At 57.7% G+C, this 16,349-nt stretch overlaps 2 protein-coding genes across 12 annotated transcripts in view; one reads left to right on the top strand and one right to left on the bottom strand.

Moving 5' to 3' along the window:
• The first annotated feature begins 3,643 nt into the window (after window positions 1–3,643).
• Window positions 3,644–7,963, top strand: MFSD10 (major facilitator superfamily domain containing 10). Of its 2 annotated transcripts, XM_012466853.3 has the most exons (12): window positions 3,646–4,114; window positions 4,204–4,300; window positions 4,640–4,743; window positions 5,111–5,269; window positions 5,358–5,519; window positions 5,734–5,842; window positions 5,932–6,043; window positions 6,240–6,348; window positions 6,436–6,526; window positions 6,630–6,677; window positions 6,754–6,843; window positions 6,951–7,963. In XM_012466853.3, exons 1-12 carry the CDS (start codon window positions 3,944–3,946, stop codon window positions 7,064–7,066), a joined length of 1,368 nt encoding a protein of 455 aa, XP_012322276.2. In that variant the 5' UTR covers window positions 3,646–3,943; the 3' UTR covers window positions 7,067–7,963. The 2 variants fall into 2 exon arrangements, with proteins under 2 accessions (XP_012322274.2, XP_012322276.2); XM_012466851.3 differs by having other exon boundaries at window positions 3,644–4,114; window positions 6,754–7,963.
• The window catches only part of ADD1 (adducin 1), an 89,512-nt gene continuing 80,995 nt past the window's right edge, over window positions 7,833–16,349 (bottom strand). For 6 of the 10 annotated variants that reach the window (XM_012466839.3, XM_012466843.2, XM_012466844.3 and 3 more), the window contains 3 exons: window positions 14,339–14,495; window positions 11,786–11,884; window positions 7,833–9,720 (listed from right to left, as the gene is read on the bottom strand). In XM_012466839.3, the coding sequence (XP_012322262.2) occupies window positions 9,374–9,720; window positions 11,786–11,884; window positions 14,339–14,495 (603 nt within the window). In that variant the 3' untranslated portion in view covers window positions 7,833–9,373. Of the gene's footprint in view, window positions 9,721–11,220; window positions 11,255–11,785; window positions 11,885–14,338; window positions 14,496–16,349 lie in introns of all 10 variants that reach the window. The other 4 variants (XM_012466846.3, XM_012466847.2, XM_064365429.1 and 1 more) reach the window with 1 other exon arrangement.

The raw sequence follows: 16,349 nt of genomic DNA, 5'->3' as shown, positions 1-16,349 counted from the left end.
GAAATCAGAGAAGGGAAGAGCCTGCGCTTGCCCGCAGTGTTGCTGTCGGAGCAGCCAGTCGGCCTCGTCCTTTCGCCCTTCAGCAGCTGCTTCTGGGTGCTGGGTCCTCGTTGAGGACACGGCACTGTGGGAGGTGGGAGGAGACTGGGTTGTGTCTCTGTCGGCCTGGGATGTGGTTTCAGGTCAGAATCAGATGTGGAAGTTAGGGATGAGACAGCTTTTCCAAGTGTTTTTACCCTGCACTAACCGAGGGAGGTCAGCCCTTATGTTTGCTGGACCCGGGAGGGCCTGTGAGCTGTAAGAAGTAATGAACCCCTTGAACTTGACAAGCTGGCCAGGCAGCCATACCCCGGATGCCGCTGCCACGTCCTCACAGCGCAAGGCTTGTTGGGACCGGACACCTCGCTGAGGGAGGTGCTGCAGCAGGTCTCCCTGCACCAACACGGCACGTGGTCTTGCGGGCCAAGGCATTCCCCGGGGGATTACAGAGCCCCTGCAGGGCTACAAGCCAGGGCAAGCACAGCGCCTGTGTCCTTAGCCAGCATCCCAGGAAAGCAGCTCGGCATCAAGTTCACACCACGGCAGATCCCGCTGTGACCAGCCTGCCCTAGAGTGTGCATGCAGCAGCATCGCTGAGGTCACGTGTCTAGCCGCCGCGGTGACCGTGGTGAGATGTGAGGATTAGCCAGACTAGAACCGGGGAGGTGAGGAAAGTGACAAGGACCCAGTTCTGGCTTCTAAGGGGGGTGTGGGATCTCTCACAAGGAAGAAGTTGCTGGAGACAATGAGCAGTTTGGCTTTGTGCTTGCTGGGAGGTGAGGCCACAGCTGGAGCCCAGCATGAGCCATCCTCGTGTGAGAGGCAGTCACTGCCGTGGTTGTGCTGACTGATAGGCCTGGAGCTCAGAGGCAGCCAGTCTCCCTCTGGAGAGTGGAAGACAGAGACAGCCCTGGTGGCAGCTTGAAGATGAGGCCCAGGCCCTGACAGGCATCTTACCCAGCCTCCCTAGGATGGCTCGGAGACAGGTCTGGCAGGTGCGCAGGTCCACAAATCTAGAAGGGTCTAGGGTTGTCACACCCACCAGCTAGGCTGGCTGGCTATCCCCCTTGTCCCTGTGTAGGCCCAGGATGCCGTTAATGGCTGCAGGGTTTCACCCACCTACACATTTTTCTCTGCCACACGGCTACTGCCACTTCAATTCACCAAGCCCTTGCACTCGGGGCAGTCACCCAACTGTCCAAGCAAAGAGGAAAAGAACAGGACAGAAAAAAGTGGAACCAGATCAGGCACCAGGCTCTCCGTTGAGGCCTTGTCATCTGTTCCAGGACAGAGCGTGCCGGTATTGAAGAGGGCAGGTGATCCACCTGGAAGCATGGATAAAGGTGTAACCACCCAGTGGGTTCACATTCCCTGCTACCTCGACAGAGCCAATTTCAAGACAGGGCATTTGCAATAGAGAAAAAGTCATTCATGCAGAGCTAGCTGTGCGGGAGACTGGAGTTTATTATTACTCAGTCTCCCTGAGCATTTGGGGATCAGGGTTTTTTTTCAGACAGTCTCACTTTGTTGCCAGGCTGGAGTGCAGTGGTGTGATCTCAGCTCATTGCAACCTCTGCCTCCCAGGTTCAAGCAATTCTCCTGCCTCAGCCTCCGGAGTAGCTGGGACTACAGGTGCGCACCACCATGCCCAGCTAATTTTTGTATTTTTAGTAGAGATGGGGTTTCACCACGTTGGCCAGGATGGTCTCATCTCTTGACCTCGTGATCCGCCCACCTTGTGTGTCAAAAAGTGCTGGTATTACAGGTGAGAGCCACTGCGCTGGTTTTTAAGGATAACTTGGTGGGTGGGGGCAGCCAGTGAGTCAGGAGTGCTGACTGATTGGGTTAGAGATGAAATCAGGGATTCGAAGCTGTTCTCTGGGTGGGGGGCCAAAAGATCGGAAGAGCCTAGGTGGTGCCAGCTGATTCATCAAGCGCAGGGAAGGTCGCAAAATATCTCAAGTAGTCATCTTAGGCTTCACAATAGGGATGTTATCCCCAGCAACAGTTTCGGGAGGGTCAGAATCCAGCCATGACTCCTAAACCATAATTTCTAACCTTGGGGCTCATCTGTTAGTCCCACAAAGGGAGTCTAGTCCCCAGGAAAGGTTTCTTTTGGGAAAGGGCTGTTAGCATCTTCGTCTTAAACTAAGTTCCTCCCAAAGTTAGTTCAGCCTATGCCCAGGAATGAACAAGGACAGCCTGGAGGTTATAAGCAAGACGTGGCTGGTTAGGTCAGATCTCTCTTGTCTGTTACAATTCTGCAACGGCAGTTTCACAGGGATGCCTGTCCTCTGGGGAAAGAGCTAATAACAGGTTGGCTTTTTGGCTGCAGGTGGAAAACCGCATCTATTAGGCAGAACGTGTGCCACCTGATTCCTTTCCCCATGTGTATCTGGTTGGGGTCCGCCACAAGAGATCCGCGGGCATTTTAGAAAGTAGGAGGTGGGAGCTGGCTGCAGGCCAGGCGTCGGCGCGGTTCCGTGAGTGTGCTGGCCCTGGGGCACGGGCACGGGCACGGGCAGCAGCCATGCCCGAAGCTCCTCCAGCCCAGGGGGACCGTTTCCTCCAGCGCTGGGCCAGGTGCTTCTGTGCCCGGCAAGAGCGCCAGCTCCTCCTTCGGGTAACACAGGGAGCGGGGCTGCAGGCCCAGGCCCAGGACGCCGAAAAGGTGCCAACCGGGTCCTGTGGCTTTCATTGTCTCTGCCCACCTAACTCACACCATCTTTCCTCCTCGGCCGCCTGTCCTGGGACTTCAGGCTCAGCAGCAGACACAGAAAAAGTAGCTGCACAGAGGCAGCGGTCAGCCCACGAGCTCCGAGCAGAGCGGCTGTGCTGCCGCCCCAGGCCCGAGGCCGCCGCCGTACGTGTGGCAGGAGTCAGCCCCCGGGGTGGGGCCCCAAAGCCCCCGGTTCTTCCACGAGGAAGGCCAGGCCCGCAGGGCGCAGAGGCGTGGGGCAGAGGCTGCGCCGGCGCTCGCCTGAGGCCCCGCACCCACACCTCAGGTCCTTGAGTACGCTCGGCGGAGCAGGTGGCGTGGGCCCAAGGGGGCCAGGCCGGGAGTCTCGGCCTCACGCGGGACCCGTCCTCGCCCCAACAGGTCTTCCGCTCGGGTCAGGGCGCTGCCAATCCACAGATGAACAGCGATCTGCGAGACCCACGGGAAACTCGTCACTGCCTCCGGCCGGAAGAGGACGTACCGAGATGTTCGTCACTTCCGGGGCGTGGCGTGGTCGGGCGTGGCCGTCCCGCCCCCGGCAGCGTGCCTGGCGCTGAGTTCCGCGACGTCGGTCCCGAGCACGCAGCCGCGGCAGGTGCGGGGCGGGACGGGGACGCGCAGGGTGTGGGTGGGGTGGGCGACGCGCGGGGATGGGGAGCTGGACCGGGGGCGTGCGGGGTGGCGGCTGTGGGGGGCAGGACCGGGGGCGCGCAGGGTTGGGGGCGCTCCCGCGTCCGGTGTGTACGCTGTGGTCCCCACCAAGGAGGCCGAGCCTGGGCCAGGGGCCTGGATCTGGGCCTGCCGGCTGGGGTTGGGGTTCGGGTCCTCCGGCCTCAAGTTGCCTCTCCCGCTCTGTTACGACGGCGTGGGAGGCGTGGCCGTGAGGCGGGGTGGGACCGCGACCGCGACGTCCTCATCCCGGTCCCTCGGGACCGTTGCCTTTGCGGCTGCGATTTCTTTCGCAACCCCCGAAGCCCTCGTTTCCTGCTGCCTGGGGCGGGGCGGGGGCATCGCGCATCCCATAACGGCCCCTGTGTCGGGTAGGCCGGAGCCCTTGCTATCAGCCCCTACGTGTAGGGTGCTCGCCGGCTGTAAGGGGTGGGGGTATGGCAGGCCCTGCAGGACTCAACTTCCCCCCTCACCCGACCTGCCACATCCCAGCCAGGCCAGGTTGGAGCAGCCACCATGGGATGGGGAGGGGGTGGAGGCTGCACCCCGCGCCCACCCATCCGCCAGCAGCCGCCGGAACGCCGCGTGGTCACCGTCATCTTCCTTGGCCTCCTGCTGGACCTCCTGGCCTTCACGCTGCTGCTGCCCCTGCTGCCCGGGCTGTTGGAGAGCCACGGCCGTGCCCACGTGAGTACTTGCCCTGCGGCCCTCAGTGCCCCTAGGTCCCCAGGCCCATCGGACCTCCCCAGCCCTTGTTGTGCCTCCTCATCCCCTAGGATCCCCTCTATGGCTCCTGGCAGCGCGGGGTGGACTGGTTTGCCAACGCCATCGGGATGCCAGTGGAGAAGAGGTACAACAGCGTTCTGTTCGGAGGTATGGCTGGCTCTGTGCGTCTCCTCTCTACGGTCTTATCTCCAGACCAGGCCCCTTCTCAATTCTCAGTCCTTCCCTTCCCACTCCCTTGGCTGGCATCAATCTGGAGCCCTTGCCCACACATCTGGCTCTTGGGCATGATCCCCTGCCTCTGCGTGTCATGTCCATATCCTTTCTCATCTCTCCACTGGGGCTGCCTCGGCTCAAGGGCCGTGACCTGTGAGTGTGCGGCTCAGCATGGCTGGACCCTCAGGACGGAGTTGGACATTGGCTTTGAGGGCCCTGAGACCACAGCTCGTGGTGCAAGGCAGCCCCATGACGGTGTCATCTCTCTCTCAGGTCTCATTGGCTCGGCTTTCTCTGTCCTGCAGTTTCTGTCTGCACCCCTCACTGGGGCCACCTCTGACTGCTTGGGGAGGCGCCCCATGATGCTGCTGTCCCTGGTATGTCCCTGGATCTAGGTGCCATGGGGGAGCCTCCACCCACCCAGCCGGGAGCCCTGTGGGGTTAGGTGGGGCAGTGGGGAGAGGGGGGTGGCTGTGGGCCACTCACGGCCACTGGTTGGCCCTCATCACATCCTGGAGGGGGTTCTCTGGGGGACTAGTGGCTCCTGTTGTATAGCCAGGCTTTCAAGGAGCTGCTCCTGGCCCCTAGGGAGGCATTGAGAACACAAGTGCCCCTCAGATGCTTCGAAATAGGGCAGGGTTGAGGGGTGTTGCCTGGGTTGCCAAGCCCCACTCTGAGCCACTCCTGGCCTTAAGTGACCGCCCATGCCCCTTGGCCCCTGCCCCTGCCCCTGCCCCTGCGCAGACAGGTGTGGCCACCTCATATGCCGTTTGGGCCACCTCTCGGAGCTTTGCGGCCTTCCTGGCCTCCAGGCTGATTGGGGGCATCAGCAAGGGGAACGTCAGCCTCTCCACAGCCATCGTTGCTGACCTGGGCTCGCCTCTGGCCCGAAGCCAAGGCATGGTAAGCGCACAGGCTGGACCTGTGGGTTCTGGGTGGGGACTTCTGGGCCTGGGGTCTCCCTGCACAGCTCAGGTGGTCTTTTCCCTAGGCGGTCATCGGGGTGGCCTTCTCTCTGGGCTTCACCCTAGGCCCTATGCTTGGAGCCTCCCTGCCCGTAGAAATGGCACCCTGGTTTGCCCTGCTCTTCGCAGCCTCCGACCTGCTATTCATCTTCTGCTTCCTGCCGGAGACGCTGCCCGTGGAGAAGCGGGTAGGGCTGTGGTCTGGACCGACAGGCCGATGGGCTGGGGGCTTGGTTCCATAGCTGTGTAGGATGCCCCTGTGTACCAGCCCCAGATGCCAGGGAGGCTGGGCTGCTCTCTCCTAGTGTTGGGGCTCTTGAGGCCACAGTCCCTTGTGGCACCGTGAGGTACAGAGGCGGTGTCTGTCCATGGGCCGCAGGCTTTCCAATCCCATCCCCACAGGCACCCTCTATCGCCCTGGGGTTCCGCGGTGCTGCCGATCTGCTCAGCCCCCTGGCCCTGTTGCGCTTCTCTGCTGTCGCTCGTGGCCAGGACCCACCTGCTGGAGACAGTAAGGACCCAACCCACCCAAGTGCGGAGCCTGCTGTCCCCCGGGCTGCCCGTGCGGAGTCCTTCCCGGCTCCCTCTACCTCTCCCCAGGGCTCAGCAGCCTGCGCCGCCTGGGCCTTGTCTACTTCCTCTACCTCTTCCTGTTCTCGGGCCTGGAGTATACACTGAGCTTCCTCACACACCAGCGCTTCCAATTCAGCAGGTGGGTCCCCATCTGGGGATGACCTGATGTCACCCTGAACTAATGACCCCTGCTTCAGGGATGACCCTGCCAACCCCTACCCCCAAGAAGCCTTGGCAGCCACTCTCGCCCTGGCCCTGCCCCAGGTGGCCCTGCCCCAGGTGGCCCTGCCCCAGGGTCAGCCGGCAGGGCTGGGCACTAACACGCCTGCTCCCAGCCTGCAGCAGGGGAAGATGTTCTTCCTCATCGGCCTCACCATGGCCACCATCCAGGGTACCTATGCCCGGCGGATCCACCCTGGCGGGGAAGTCGCGGCTGTGAAGCAGGTAGGGAGCTTCCTCCAAATCGGGTGGCAGGTGGTCCCGAGCCCTGCAAGGTGTGGGCTACACTGAGGCCACCGTGTCCACCCGCAGGCCCTCCTGCTGCTGGTGCCTGCCTTCCTCCTCATCGGCTGGGGCCATTCTCTGCCCATGCTGGGCCTGGGGCTGCTGCTCTACTCCTTTGGTGAGTGGCCCTGCCCTGGCAGGGGATCTGATGATGGGCAGCAGGGACGGGGTTATGCACCCTCCCCTGGGCTGACTGGCGCCTCCTCGATGTCCCCCACTAGCCGCTGCAGTTGTGGTGCCCTGCCTGTCCTCTGTGGTCGCCGGCTATGGTGAGCGCCCTTCCCTTGGCTGAAGCCACCCAGGTGGGAGAAGGGCAGTGGCCCCTGACTGCATCTCTCCCCACAGGCTCGCCAGGGCAGAAGGGCACAGTCATGGGCACACTGCGCAGCCTAGGTGCTCTGGCTAGGGCTGCGGGGCCCCTGGTGGCTGCCTCAGGTGAGGGTGTAGGATGGTGCTGGGGCAGGCTGGGGACTGGGCACTTGCTCTTGTCTCCGCAGTGCCAGCCCCCTCGAGGTCTGGGTAACACCCATGTCTCTCCGCAGTGTATTGGCTGGCCGGGGCCCAGGCCTGCTTCACCGCGTGGTCTGGGCTCTTCCTGCTCCCCTTCCTCCTCCTGCGGAAGCTAAGTTGTCCGGCACAGATGCTCAAGGCTGAGTAGCTGAGCCACTGTTCCCAGGCTGCAGGCGCCAGGCATGGAGTGGAAGCCTGGGCCAGGCCCCTGCCCGCTGCCTGACCCCCCCCCCCTAGTCCAGAGAGATCCAGTGGGTGGGGGCCAGCCCCCCAGCAGGAGACCTCGCCAGCTGCTCTGGGCTCACTCCTTTATGACTCCGAGCGGTAGCACTGCAAGGCTGTCCAGGTTTCTGTTTGTTTGTTGTTTTTTTAAAATATGCACCAGGTTTCTGATGACAAAATAAAGCAGCTATTTTATACCAAAAGTGCCTTTCTCCATACATAGCCGTGCCTCGCTACCCTCACCAGGAGAGGCCGCTGGAGCTGAATGAATGGCTCCACTGACCAGAAGGGTCCGAGGCTCTTTGAGACCCTCAGTTTCCCCCTCTGCACAGTGGTTGGTAGTCTGGGGACTCAGGCAGGCCCCTCCAAGGCTGGGGTCAGCCCTGGCCAGGTGGCATCTGGCAGTGTGCCCCACACCCTGGCAGGCTGTCGCCAGCACAGAACCTTCCCTATCAGACATGAACACACAGTGACGGTGAGTTTGGGACCATGGCACAAGGACAGGCCAGCAGCTCCCTGACCACCTTGAGTTCCCATGGGGAGGGACAACGGGAGTGCTGGGCTGGCACGTCTTCCCACGCCCGTAGCTGCAGATGACTTTTTATCAAGACACGAACACTCGGGAGGTCTCCTTTCAGCGCAGGAGACAAACTTGGGAACAAAGAAATGAAACTGTAAAACTGCTTCCCAAATTTAGACACGGAAATTGCTTAAAGAATTTTATTTGTGAGTAAAACATGTTACAATGGAGAAAGGACATTCAGGACGTGTCCTTCCAAGTCTGTTTTCATATATGCAACTATATTTCATGTTGTAATACAAAGGATTAAACTACAAAAGTGAAAATTAAAAGTCATTGCATATGTGGGATAAAAGAAGGGATAAAAGGAGGGGTGAAGGAAGAGTCCACGGTTAAGGACTTTCATTCTGCCTTGGCAACAAAACGACACACAAGCAGCGCGCTTGCCCGCGTAGCAGGCCCTGCGGCTCAGGGAGAAGCTCCAGGCAGCGGTCGGCGCCATGCGGCAGCCCGGTGCTCGCACAGCCGTCCAGTCGCTGGGACCCAAAGTGGCTTGGCCCGTCATGCCCAGGACCTGAGCCTACATCTGGCACCAGCTCTACCAGGGGCCTGTCCCACACAAGCTTGCCTGCACCTAGTCAGGCTGGTACTGGGGCAGCTCCTGAAATGGATCACCCTCCAGTTCCTGCTCAGCAGCTCTGAGCCCTTTTCCAGGGAAGAGAGAGTAACAAGTTACCAGCCAAGCAGCGCACGGAGGACGGAGATGGCGAGAGGCCCCGGGGCCGCCCTCCACCTCAAGTTACCTTTATCACAACTAGGGCATCTTCCTGGCCAAGTTAAGGTGAGAACAGATTCCCTGAAACCTCCCCCAAGTAAGTGAAAAGTGCTCTGCTGCGGGGTCTGGAAAGAAAAAAGCAAAAAGCAGCTTGTTCATGTTCACAGTCAAAAATGTAAGCTAAATTGTAAACCTGCTGAAAGAAAATTCTAGAAAGGACTCTTCCCCTCCTGATATACCTTCCCTACGACAGGAATCCAGAGACCCGAGTGAAAAAGAAACTGAGCTCCTGAATGCGGTTCTGGTCGAGGGATCACTGGTCAGACCATGCATAGCGTCGTGTTGGGTGCACACAGGCCCATCTGCTGCTGGCGTTTCCTGCCCAGCATCTGGCCCAGACCTGCCTCTTCAAGGCTGCTGGTGGGCACACAAGTGTTTTCACGGGACCAAGGCTTTGTATATAGATGTAAGTGAGATCACTGAGCAGAGAGAATGCCACATGAAGCCAGGAGTCTGAGTCCGTCACCTGAGACCTTCGGGTGGAAGGGAAGCCAAGCAGAGACAGAATGTGGTGATTTCATAACAGGAAGGACAGCGGGAGAAGTGAAGACTCAGGAGGGTGACACCTGTGGCCAAAACTGGCAGAAGCCTCTAGTACCTTCCAGCCAGAACCATGCCTTAGTGCCTTCCACCTGTGGGGAGAGCAGGTCTTCCCCAGAAGCTGAGGCTGAGAGGATAAGGGGCAGGGTGGGCGGGGCTGCAGAGCACACACTCGGTCAGCCCCGGGATGCACAGGGCTGGTCACGTGAGGGGGAGCTCTAGCTAGTGGAGGGCTTGGCTTTTTGCATTCCATTACACAAGGACAGAGCACGAGATGCAGTCGGGGACTCTGGCAGAACCAGGGTCGCTCCGGACACGACAGTGTTAGCGCAGGGCCTTCAGGAGTCACTCTTCTTCTTGCTCTTCTTCAGAAAGGACGGGGTACGGAACTTCTTCTTCTTTTTGGATGGGGACTTGCCTGGAGACCCATCGCTGCCAGGGTCCGCAGCAGCCCCCTCCTCGGCAGCTGAGGGGACAGGCTCTTCAGCCACCGGGGCTGGGGCTGGCTCGGGGTCGGCCTCAGTAGGGGCCTCAGTGGGGCTTGGGGGTGTATGGGCTTCCTCCTCCTTCTCTAACACTGGGAAGCCAAGTGCTTCTGAAGGCTCGACAGGGGACAGATCGGGGAGAGTCGGCTTAAAGGTGGCGGCATCACTGTCATCTCCAGCAGTCGGCTCCGGCAGAAGGTCTGGTGGGTGAGGTGAGAGATGGGGTTAAGGGTTCCTGCCCAGATCAAAACTGGCAGCTTGAGATGGAGGCTCCCTGCACAGGAAACTGTCATTTTACTCTATGGATTTTTACTAAGACAAGAAACTTAAAATATGGTCTACTCTACTGTAAGGCTGGATGGAGCTAGTATCACGAAACACAGACTTGGTCTCGGGGCAGTTTTTAGCTCCTTCTGGTGGGCAGTGTGCTGACAACACCACACCCCGTCCCAGCCTGGGTCCCCCCACCGGAAAGACAGAAGGCAGCACGAGCTAAGGACAGCTAAAGTAGGACGTCCCGCTGTCATGTGGAGAGAGGGCTGCCTGGTCACCCTAAGGGCATGTACTAGGAGTCTTAAAGCTAAGTCTAAACTTGGGTCTACAACACCTGATCTCCCCTGAAACAGCCAGTAGAAAATCGTGCTTAACTCCCACGCACGTGTGTGATGTCAACATCCAAAAAGCCGTTTAGGAGGAAGTTAATTAAAAGGAAAGAGATGGCCTGTATGGCAAGGAGTGGGGGCAAAAACTCCAGCCAGCGTCAGGAGTGGACATCTGTGAGGTAGCACAGTACCCCTAAGGACACGACCTGGGGGTACCTTCCTTCTACACTCACAGGGGCACCCGCTTTGTCCATTTGTAAACAGCCTACAAAGTTACCAGCGACTGACAGGTTAGGCACCACAAGCTGTTTAGTGTTTAAAAATCAAGCCACACATCAGGGCTGGGGGAGTCAGCTGAGCAGTTAGGAGCAGCATGGGAGGCCCTGGCCCTAAACCCTCAGTGCTTTAGCTCTGGGAAGCTGGAAGTGCCACCACCCCGCCAGCTGCCCGTGCTAATTCCGGGCCACACTTCCTAAGGGCCGGGGAGAGGGCTGTGGGCACACAGGTGCCTCTCCTCTCCCCTGAGGAGGTGGGGCCCGCTCTTCTGGGCACAGTGCAGCTGATGCTAGGATGGAGGCTGCCCCAGGGCGCTTCCTCTGGAGAGCTACCTATCATCTGAGCAAACTCGCACTGCTTTAAAAGGATCCAATATCCGCTCCTCTGCCCACCTCCAATTCCCAGTCCCAGCTTCAGCAAAGGTCCAAAGCAGTCTGACCCCACACAGCAGGTGGCAGAGCCCTACCCTGTCTGAACTAAGCTGCACTTACATCTGATCCAATGTGGTAAAACCCTCCCACCAAGCAATCCAAAGAGACCCTCTATGGCCGGAGGTAAGAACCTCTGAGGCCCAGAGTGCCCCGGTGGCACACCTAGGTGTGTACAGGTCCCGAGGGAGGCGCCCGCTACCGCTGAAGGCAGCACAGTGCTCAGGTGACTGAGCCACTTCCGGGAAGGCCCCCAAGGGACTGGGTACAAAAAAGGGGCTTTCTGTTTTTATTCTAAATAAACAGAAAACAAAACTTAATAAACAACAAAGCAGCAGGAGAATGAGGCGAAGCACAGGGCACCGGCGGAGAGCGGAGGCGGCGCGGTACTTACTAGGGTAACAGGTACTCTCTAGCGCAGCCGTCTCCTGCTTGTGACGCAGCCACAGGAAGAAAAAGCACAAGGAGAGAATCTATGCATTCAGTCACAGCCATCGGGTTACAGAAGAAGAAAGGCAGGGCCACGGGCTTCACGAGACACAGATATACGAGACCGAGGGACAGACACCCGGGATCACACGCCACAGACACATGGTGGCTGAGAGACAGCCGGCGTGCGGCTCACACAGCGGAGGGCACCTCCGGAGGTGGGGTCTGCATGACAACACGGCATGAGGTGTGTGCGAGCAATGGGCACTGCAGACACCAGCAACCACGGTGGGTTCCGACCCCTGAGGTCGGCCTTCCTACCTGGTCACAGCTCACTTACAAATCTGTTTTGCCTGGAGTTACCCAGGACAGAACCAACACAGGAGGAGACAGAAGGTGTCACATCCTGGCGTTGATGCAAGCACACACTTCTGCACTGGTGTTAACACAACTCCCGCCACATTGAGTCACAGCGCGCAGGAGCCGTGCACCCTCCCACATCGGGGCAGCCACTGCCACCCAGAGCTCACCTTCCTCCAGCTTGATGGGAGTGCTGGGAGGCGGGTGGGGGACCGCAGGCTGGTCTGGAGGACTCTCTTCTTTCTGTTCTCTAGTCTCATCCAGATTCTCTGCAGAGAAGCAAGAAGGATATGGTAGGAGCTGCGGGTGTCATGGGCCAGCACCCACCTCCATGCCAGACAGGGAGCCTGCCCAGCCGCGCTCTGAGAAGGCGGGGCTCTCTCAACGCTTTCCCTCAGTCGTACCAAGAGAGGATAAAGGGAGCTGTGACCTGGGTGTTGACTGATGTGAATTTCAGAGAAACTTAACCGACTTCAAATAAAAAATTCATTTCTATTCTTATTCCAAAGAGGATCTGCCAGAGCTGCCTCTGATGGACTCAGAAGGTGCGCCCTGGCCCGTCCCGGCTTGTCCTGTGCGAGTAGGGAGCCCTTCCCTCCCTGCCTTCTCCCTGCCTAGCAGGTGGCCAAGGGTCCTGAGCCCCTACGCACCACCTCGAGGGACATCACTGAGCATTATTTTGGTTTTACTTCTGCGGTAGGGCGTTTTATCCCAGTAATTTAAACTTGGCAAATGTAATGTATAGTTTTAATTTTTAAAGTGAAAAATGCTAATAAGGACCAGAAGAAAAAATGCAGGAACTAGGATCCTGGATATAGAAAATTCCAAGTCTACTTCTCATTTCGGGAAAGATATGGATCAATGCTATCCTCACTCCTTCCATTTCCGTCTTTATTTAAGAAGTTTAGATTAATAGGATCAGCAGGTCTCATATTTTGAACAAGCAGCTGTCACCACCCTTTTGACCTCCCAGGGCCTCTGCTCCCAAGCTCCCACCCTAACAGCTGGCTCACATTCCCAAACACCACGTTGGCAGCTAGCTACCTTCCTGAAGCCAGGCGTCCATAAAAAGGCTGTCATACCACCTACCTGAGTAAGCATACGGCCTGAAACAGGAAAAGGTGCTGGCCTCTGACAGCCAGCCTGCGTTTTACCTGTGGCACACACTCCCCTCACCCTACGCCAAGGGCCAGATCAGATCTCCTGTGGGTTCTCCTGTTGACAGCTCTGTAATCACAGAGCATGGCCAGAGCCATCCCCATCCACTCAGCTGCCATCACAGCCCTGCTGAAGAAGCCTCACACATGCGGGGGGAACTCCAGGTATCTTGTTTGACTTAAAAACAATCTGGTTACTCAGATCCCAGAAGACTCCAAAGGGTAGACATATGTCCATGCACATGTGCACAGGAACTAGGATTAGGCCACGTGACCCACAGCTCAAGCTGACTACCTCTAGTTCTCACTCTAAGACAGGTACTTCTATCAATGGCTCAGACAAAGCTTCTCTGGAGGGAGACAACCAGCATCAGGGCCTGGTGTGTGTGAAGATCTGAACAGTAAGGGTGTAACACTAGAAAACAATTCAGCATCCGCAGGCACTTTCTCACACACACAAAAAAAAGAAACAACAACTGACTGCCTTTGTCAGTGAGCTGCCAGGAGAAGTACAGGCTGCACCAGCCGCTCCTAACGGGACCTGAGCACGTGCCACGGCGGTCAGCACGTTCACCCTCAGGCCTGTGACCACACCTGCACGGGGGACCCTCGAGGTTTATGGAGAAAGAGGGTTTCTGTCAGAAACCCCCAGCCCTACACACAAGCACAGTAAGGACGTTCGGAGCGTCCCCCTGCAGAGGCCGGGGCTGACTGCTGCGACTGAAGACTTAGTGAGGAAGGGAGTGCACTTCCGTCCGAATCAGGGCCACACAGAACCTCGTTCTTGAGAGCCACCCTGCGGCCGAGCCCCCTACTCCTCTGCTGCAACTGGGGGAAAACGACCTATCTCCCACTTTTGAGAATGGGATGAAATGTACACATGACAGCACTCAGCATGTCCCCGGCATGATGACTGCTCAGCCACAATGAGCATGAATGAATCAAACCAACTGGGTTTGATTTCTGTCTGCTGAAATCAGAGCTTCACTTGCCCAGCTTCACAGAGCTTCCCCAGTGAGGTTTCAACAGATAAATACTGTGTTCATAAAAGAGACAAATGTCTTTTAAAAATATATTCAGGCTGAAAAGAATTAGTGAATTCTTTTGTCAATGCTCTGGTCACTCCATGTGGACAGACACGTGCTCGGAGAAGGACCAGCGCCCTCCAGCCCGGAGCTCTGTGGGTGGCCCCTTGCCACTGCCGTCTCCTCTCGCCCCGCCTTCGTCACAGCTGCTGGATGGGGCCACAGTGGAACATTTTCAGGCCCAGTCTTGTTTTGGCAGAGGGGCCCCGCCGTGTCTTAGTACGGGGCACAGACGCTCATGAGTGGCCACCGCAAGTCACGTGTCTGTCCTCGCCAGGGCCACTCACAAGTGTGCCTAACTGTGCAATTTCTTCCATTCTGGCCCAAGTGACTAGCTTGGAAACGAGTACTGAATAAAGTTCTGGTCTTAACCAAACAAAAGGTTTGTCTTTGATCATGTGACTATTCTTACCACCACCCACAGCCAGCACCTGGACCACAGAGAAGCTCCCAGGGCGTGCCCAGTACCGCGAGCACTCACCTTCGGAGCCCTTCTGCTTCCGCTCCACCTCTCTGCGGTACTCCTCCAGCTCGCGGTCTGTGAGCGTGGTGAAGGGGTTGGGGCCTGTGGTGCTCACAATGACGTGGGGCTGGTACTCCTTCTCAATGATGGCCTTGGAGGCTGTCACCAGCTCTCCCTGTGGATGAAAGGGACGTCCGGTCTGCAGGAGCCCAGCCCAGTAGGGACTCTCCCTCCTCCCAGACAGACTGCAGGTGGGGCGGGGGGGTGGGGGCAGGAGGCTTTCCAGGAGCAGACACCGCTGAGACTGCACCGCCATGGGCCCAAGGCCTAGGCTGAGCTGCAGCCTTCAGTGGTAGATGTGGAAACGTGGGTCAGTGCCATGAGGAACAGACGTTAACTGCAGAAGAAACCCTACAGAGCCCTCCAGGTTTCAGAAGCAAGAGCCCAAGTGCAGACCGAAGAGCACAGCGCACCTGTGGGAGGGTGCCCGCTCCTCACTGAGCAACGGGGAAGAGGTGCAGCAAAGTCAGTATTTTCCTCATGACCACAAACCGTCACGAGCTACACCACTCAGCGTAGGGCATGCTCAGAACTGCTTATGTTCTAAGAGCACAGGTAAGTTCTGTTCTTTTGACTATGGTTAGTTGATAACTAGTTTATGGAACTTATCCCCAAACACTGAGAAATAACAAAATGTCCCAAGACACCAGTGTTTAGCTGAGGAATTTGGAGAACCGTGAAAATTTTACCAAAGAAAAAAAGAAAGCAAAGCGAAGCACAAAGGCACTCACAGACCACAGCCAATCTTCCAGCAGGAGGCAGAGCCTGCAGGCAGGCCCAGTGGGCTGGGTGGGCCTCAGGGGCTGCGGTCCACTCACAGCCACCTGCCCCAGCACAGCACTGTGCCACAGTGCAGCCTGGTTGGGCCAGGGGCAGGAAAATGTCCCCCAAATTCTCTGCAGCTCACTTCTAAGACAGTTCCCCAGCACTCACACACATGCACATGACTGAATGACAGCTTCCAAAACCAAATCAAAACAGGAGAATCCACAATCACTTGGATGCCAGGCCTGATCCTTCAGTGCTCCTCTCAGTGAGGGGTGAATAGCAGAGATGAAGAGCGTCCTAGCACGGCTGACTCGAGAAATTCAACTCACATGGGCCGACTGCTCCTCAGGCAGAGACGGGTGAGCCTGGACTGACTGGGATAGGCTGAGTGGTCACCACCTGGCACACCACATACCTGGTGTCTGGGGGCACTCCATGACTGACCAGTGACATAGAGCCCCAGGAGGGACGGATGGGCTGCTGGATTAGGCAACCTTTGCCCGGGAGCCTGGAGACTCTTGACAGTCAACAGGTCACCCTTCCTCTTCTGAACCAAGCTTGACTCGAGGCCCACTGGCTTTTCGTGTGGAAGCCACCCTGCCTCACCAAGACAGAAAGCTGAGTCCTGTCTGCCATGTGTGAGCTCTGCGGCCCGAGCCAAGTCTTCCCTTGACCAGAGGCCTGCCTCACTATCTGAAGAAGGAGCCGCTGGGCTAACTGCTGCTAAGAGCCCTCGCACGATGGCACTCTAGAGATGGCATCCCAGCAACAGCAGTTTGGCTGGCTACACCTGCATCCTGATATCATTTTCAATGAAACGGGAAGGGGATACGAGATAAATGCTTAAGTTCCTTTAAATAAAATGGTTACAAATAGTAAAGAAATAAAATATTAAGAATCAACTATCAGGCCAGGCATGGTGGCTCACACCTGTAATCCCAGCACTTTGGGAGGCTGAGGCAGGCAGATCACCTGAGGTCAAGAGTTCAAGACCAGCCTGGCCGACACAGTGAAACCCCATCTCTACTAAAAATACAAAAGAGTTAGCCAGGCGTAATGGTGGGTGCCTGTAATTCCAGTTACTCAGGAGGTTGAGGCAGGAGAATCACTTTAACCAGGGAGGCAGAGGTTGTGGTGAGCCAAGATTGCGCCACTGCACTCTCTAGCCTGGGTGACAGAGTGAGACTCTGTTTCAAAAAAA

This window comes from Aotus nancymaae, unplaced genomic scaffold (genome assembly GCF_030222135.1).
Source record: "Aotus nancymaae isolate 86718 unplaced genomic scaffold, 86718_ANA_hifiasm-v0.15.2.pri h1tg000006l, whole genome shotgun sequence".
Lineage (NCBI taxonomy): Eukaryota > Metazoa > Chordata > Mammalia > Primates > Aotidae > Aotus > Aotus nancymaae.
The sequence above is the reverse complement of the archived record's forward strand: the minus strand, read 5'-3'. Positions and strand labels throughout refer to the sequence as shown.

Bases quoted from the DNA above. Each gene is read 5' to 3' on its own strand.
- MFSD10 (XM_012466851.3), top strand. From the start codon at position 3,944: ATGGGATGGGGAGGGGGTGGAGGCTGCACCCCGCGCCCACCCATCCGC. The intron at 4,301-4,639 runs GTATGGCTGGCT...TCTCTCTCTCAG, and splicing joins CAACAGCGTTCTGTTCGGAG to GTCTCATTGGCTCGGCTTTC. The intron at 4,744-5,110 runs GTATGTCCCTGG...GCCCCTGCGCAG, and splicing joins CCATGATGCTGCTGTCCCTG to ACAGGTGTGGCCACCTCATA.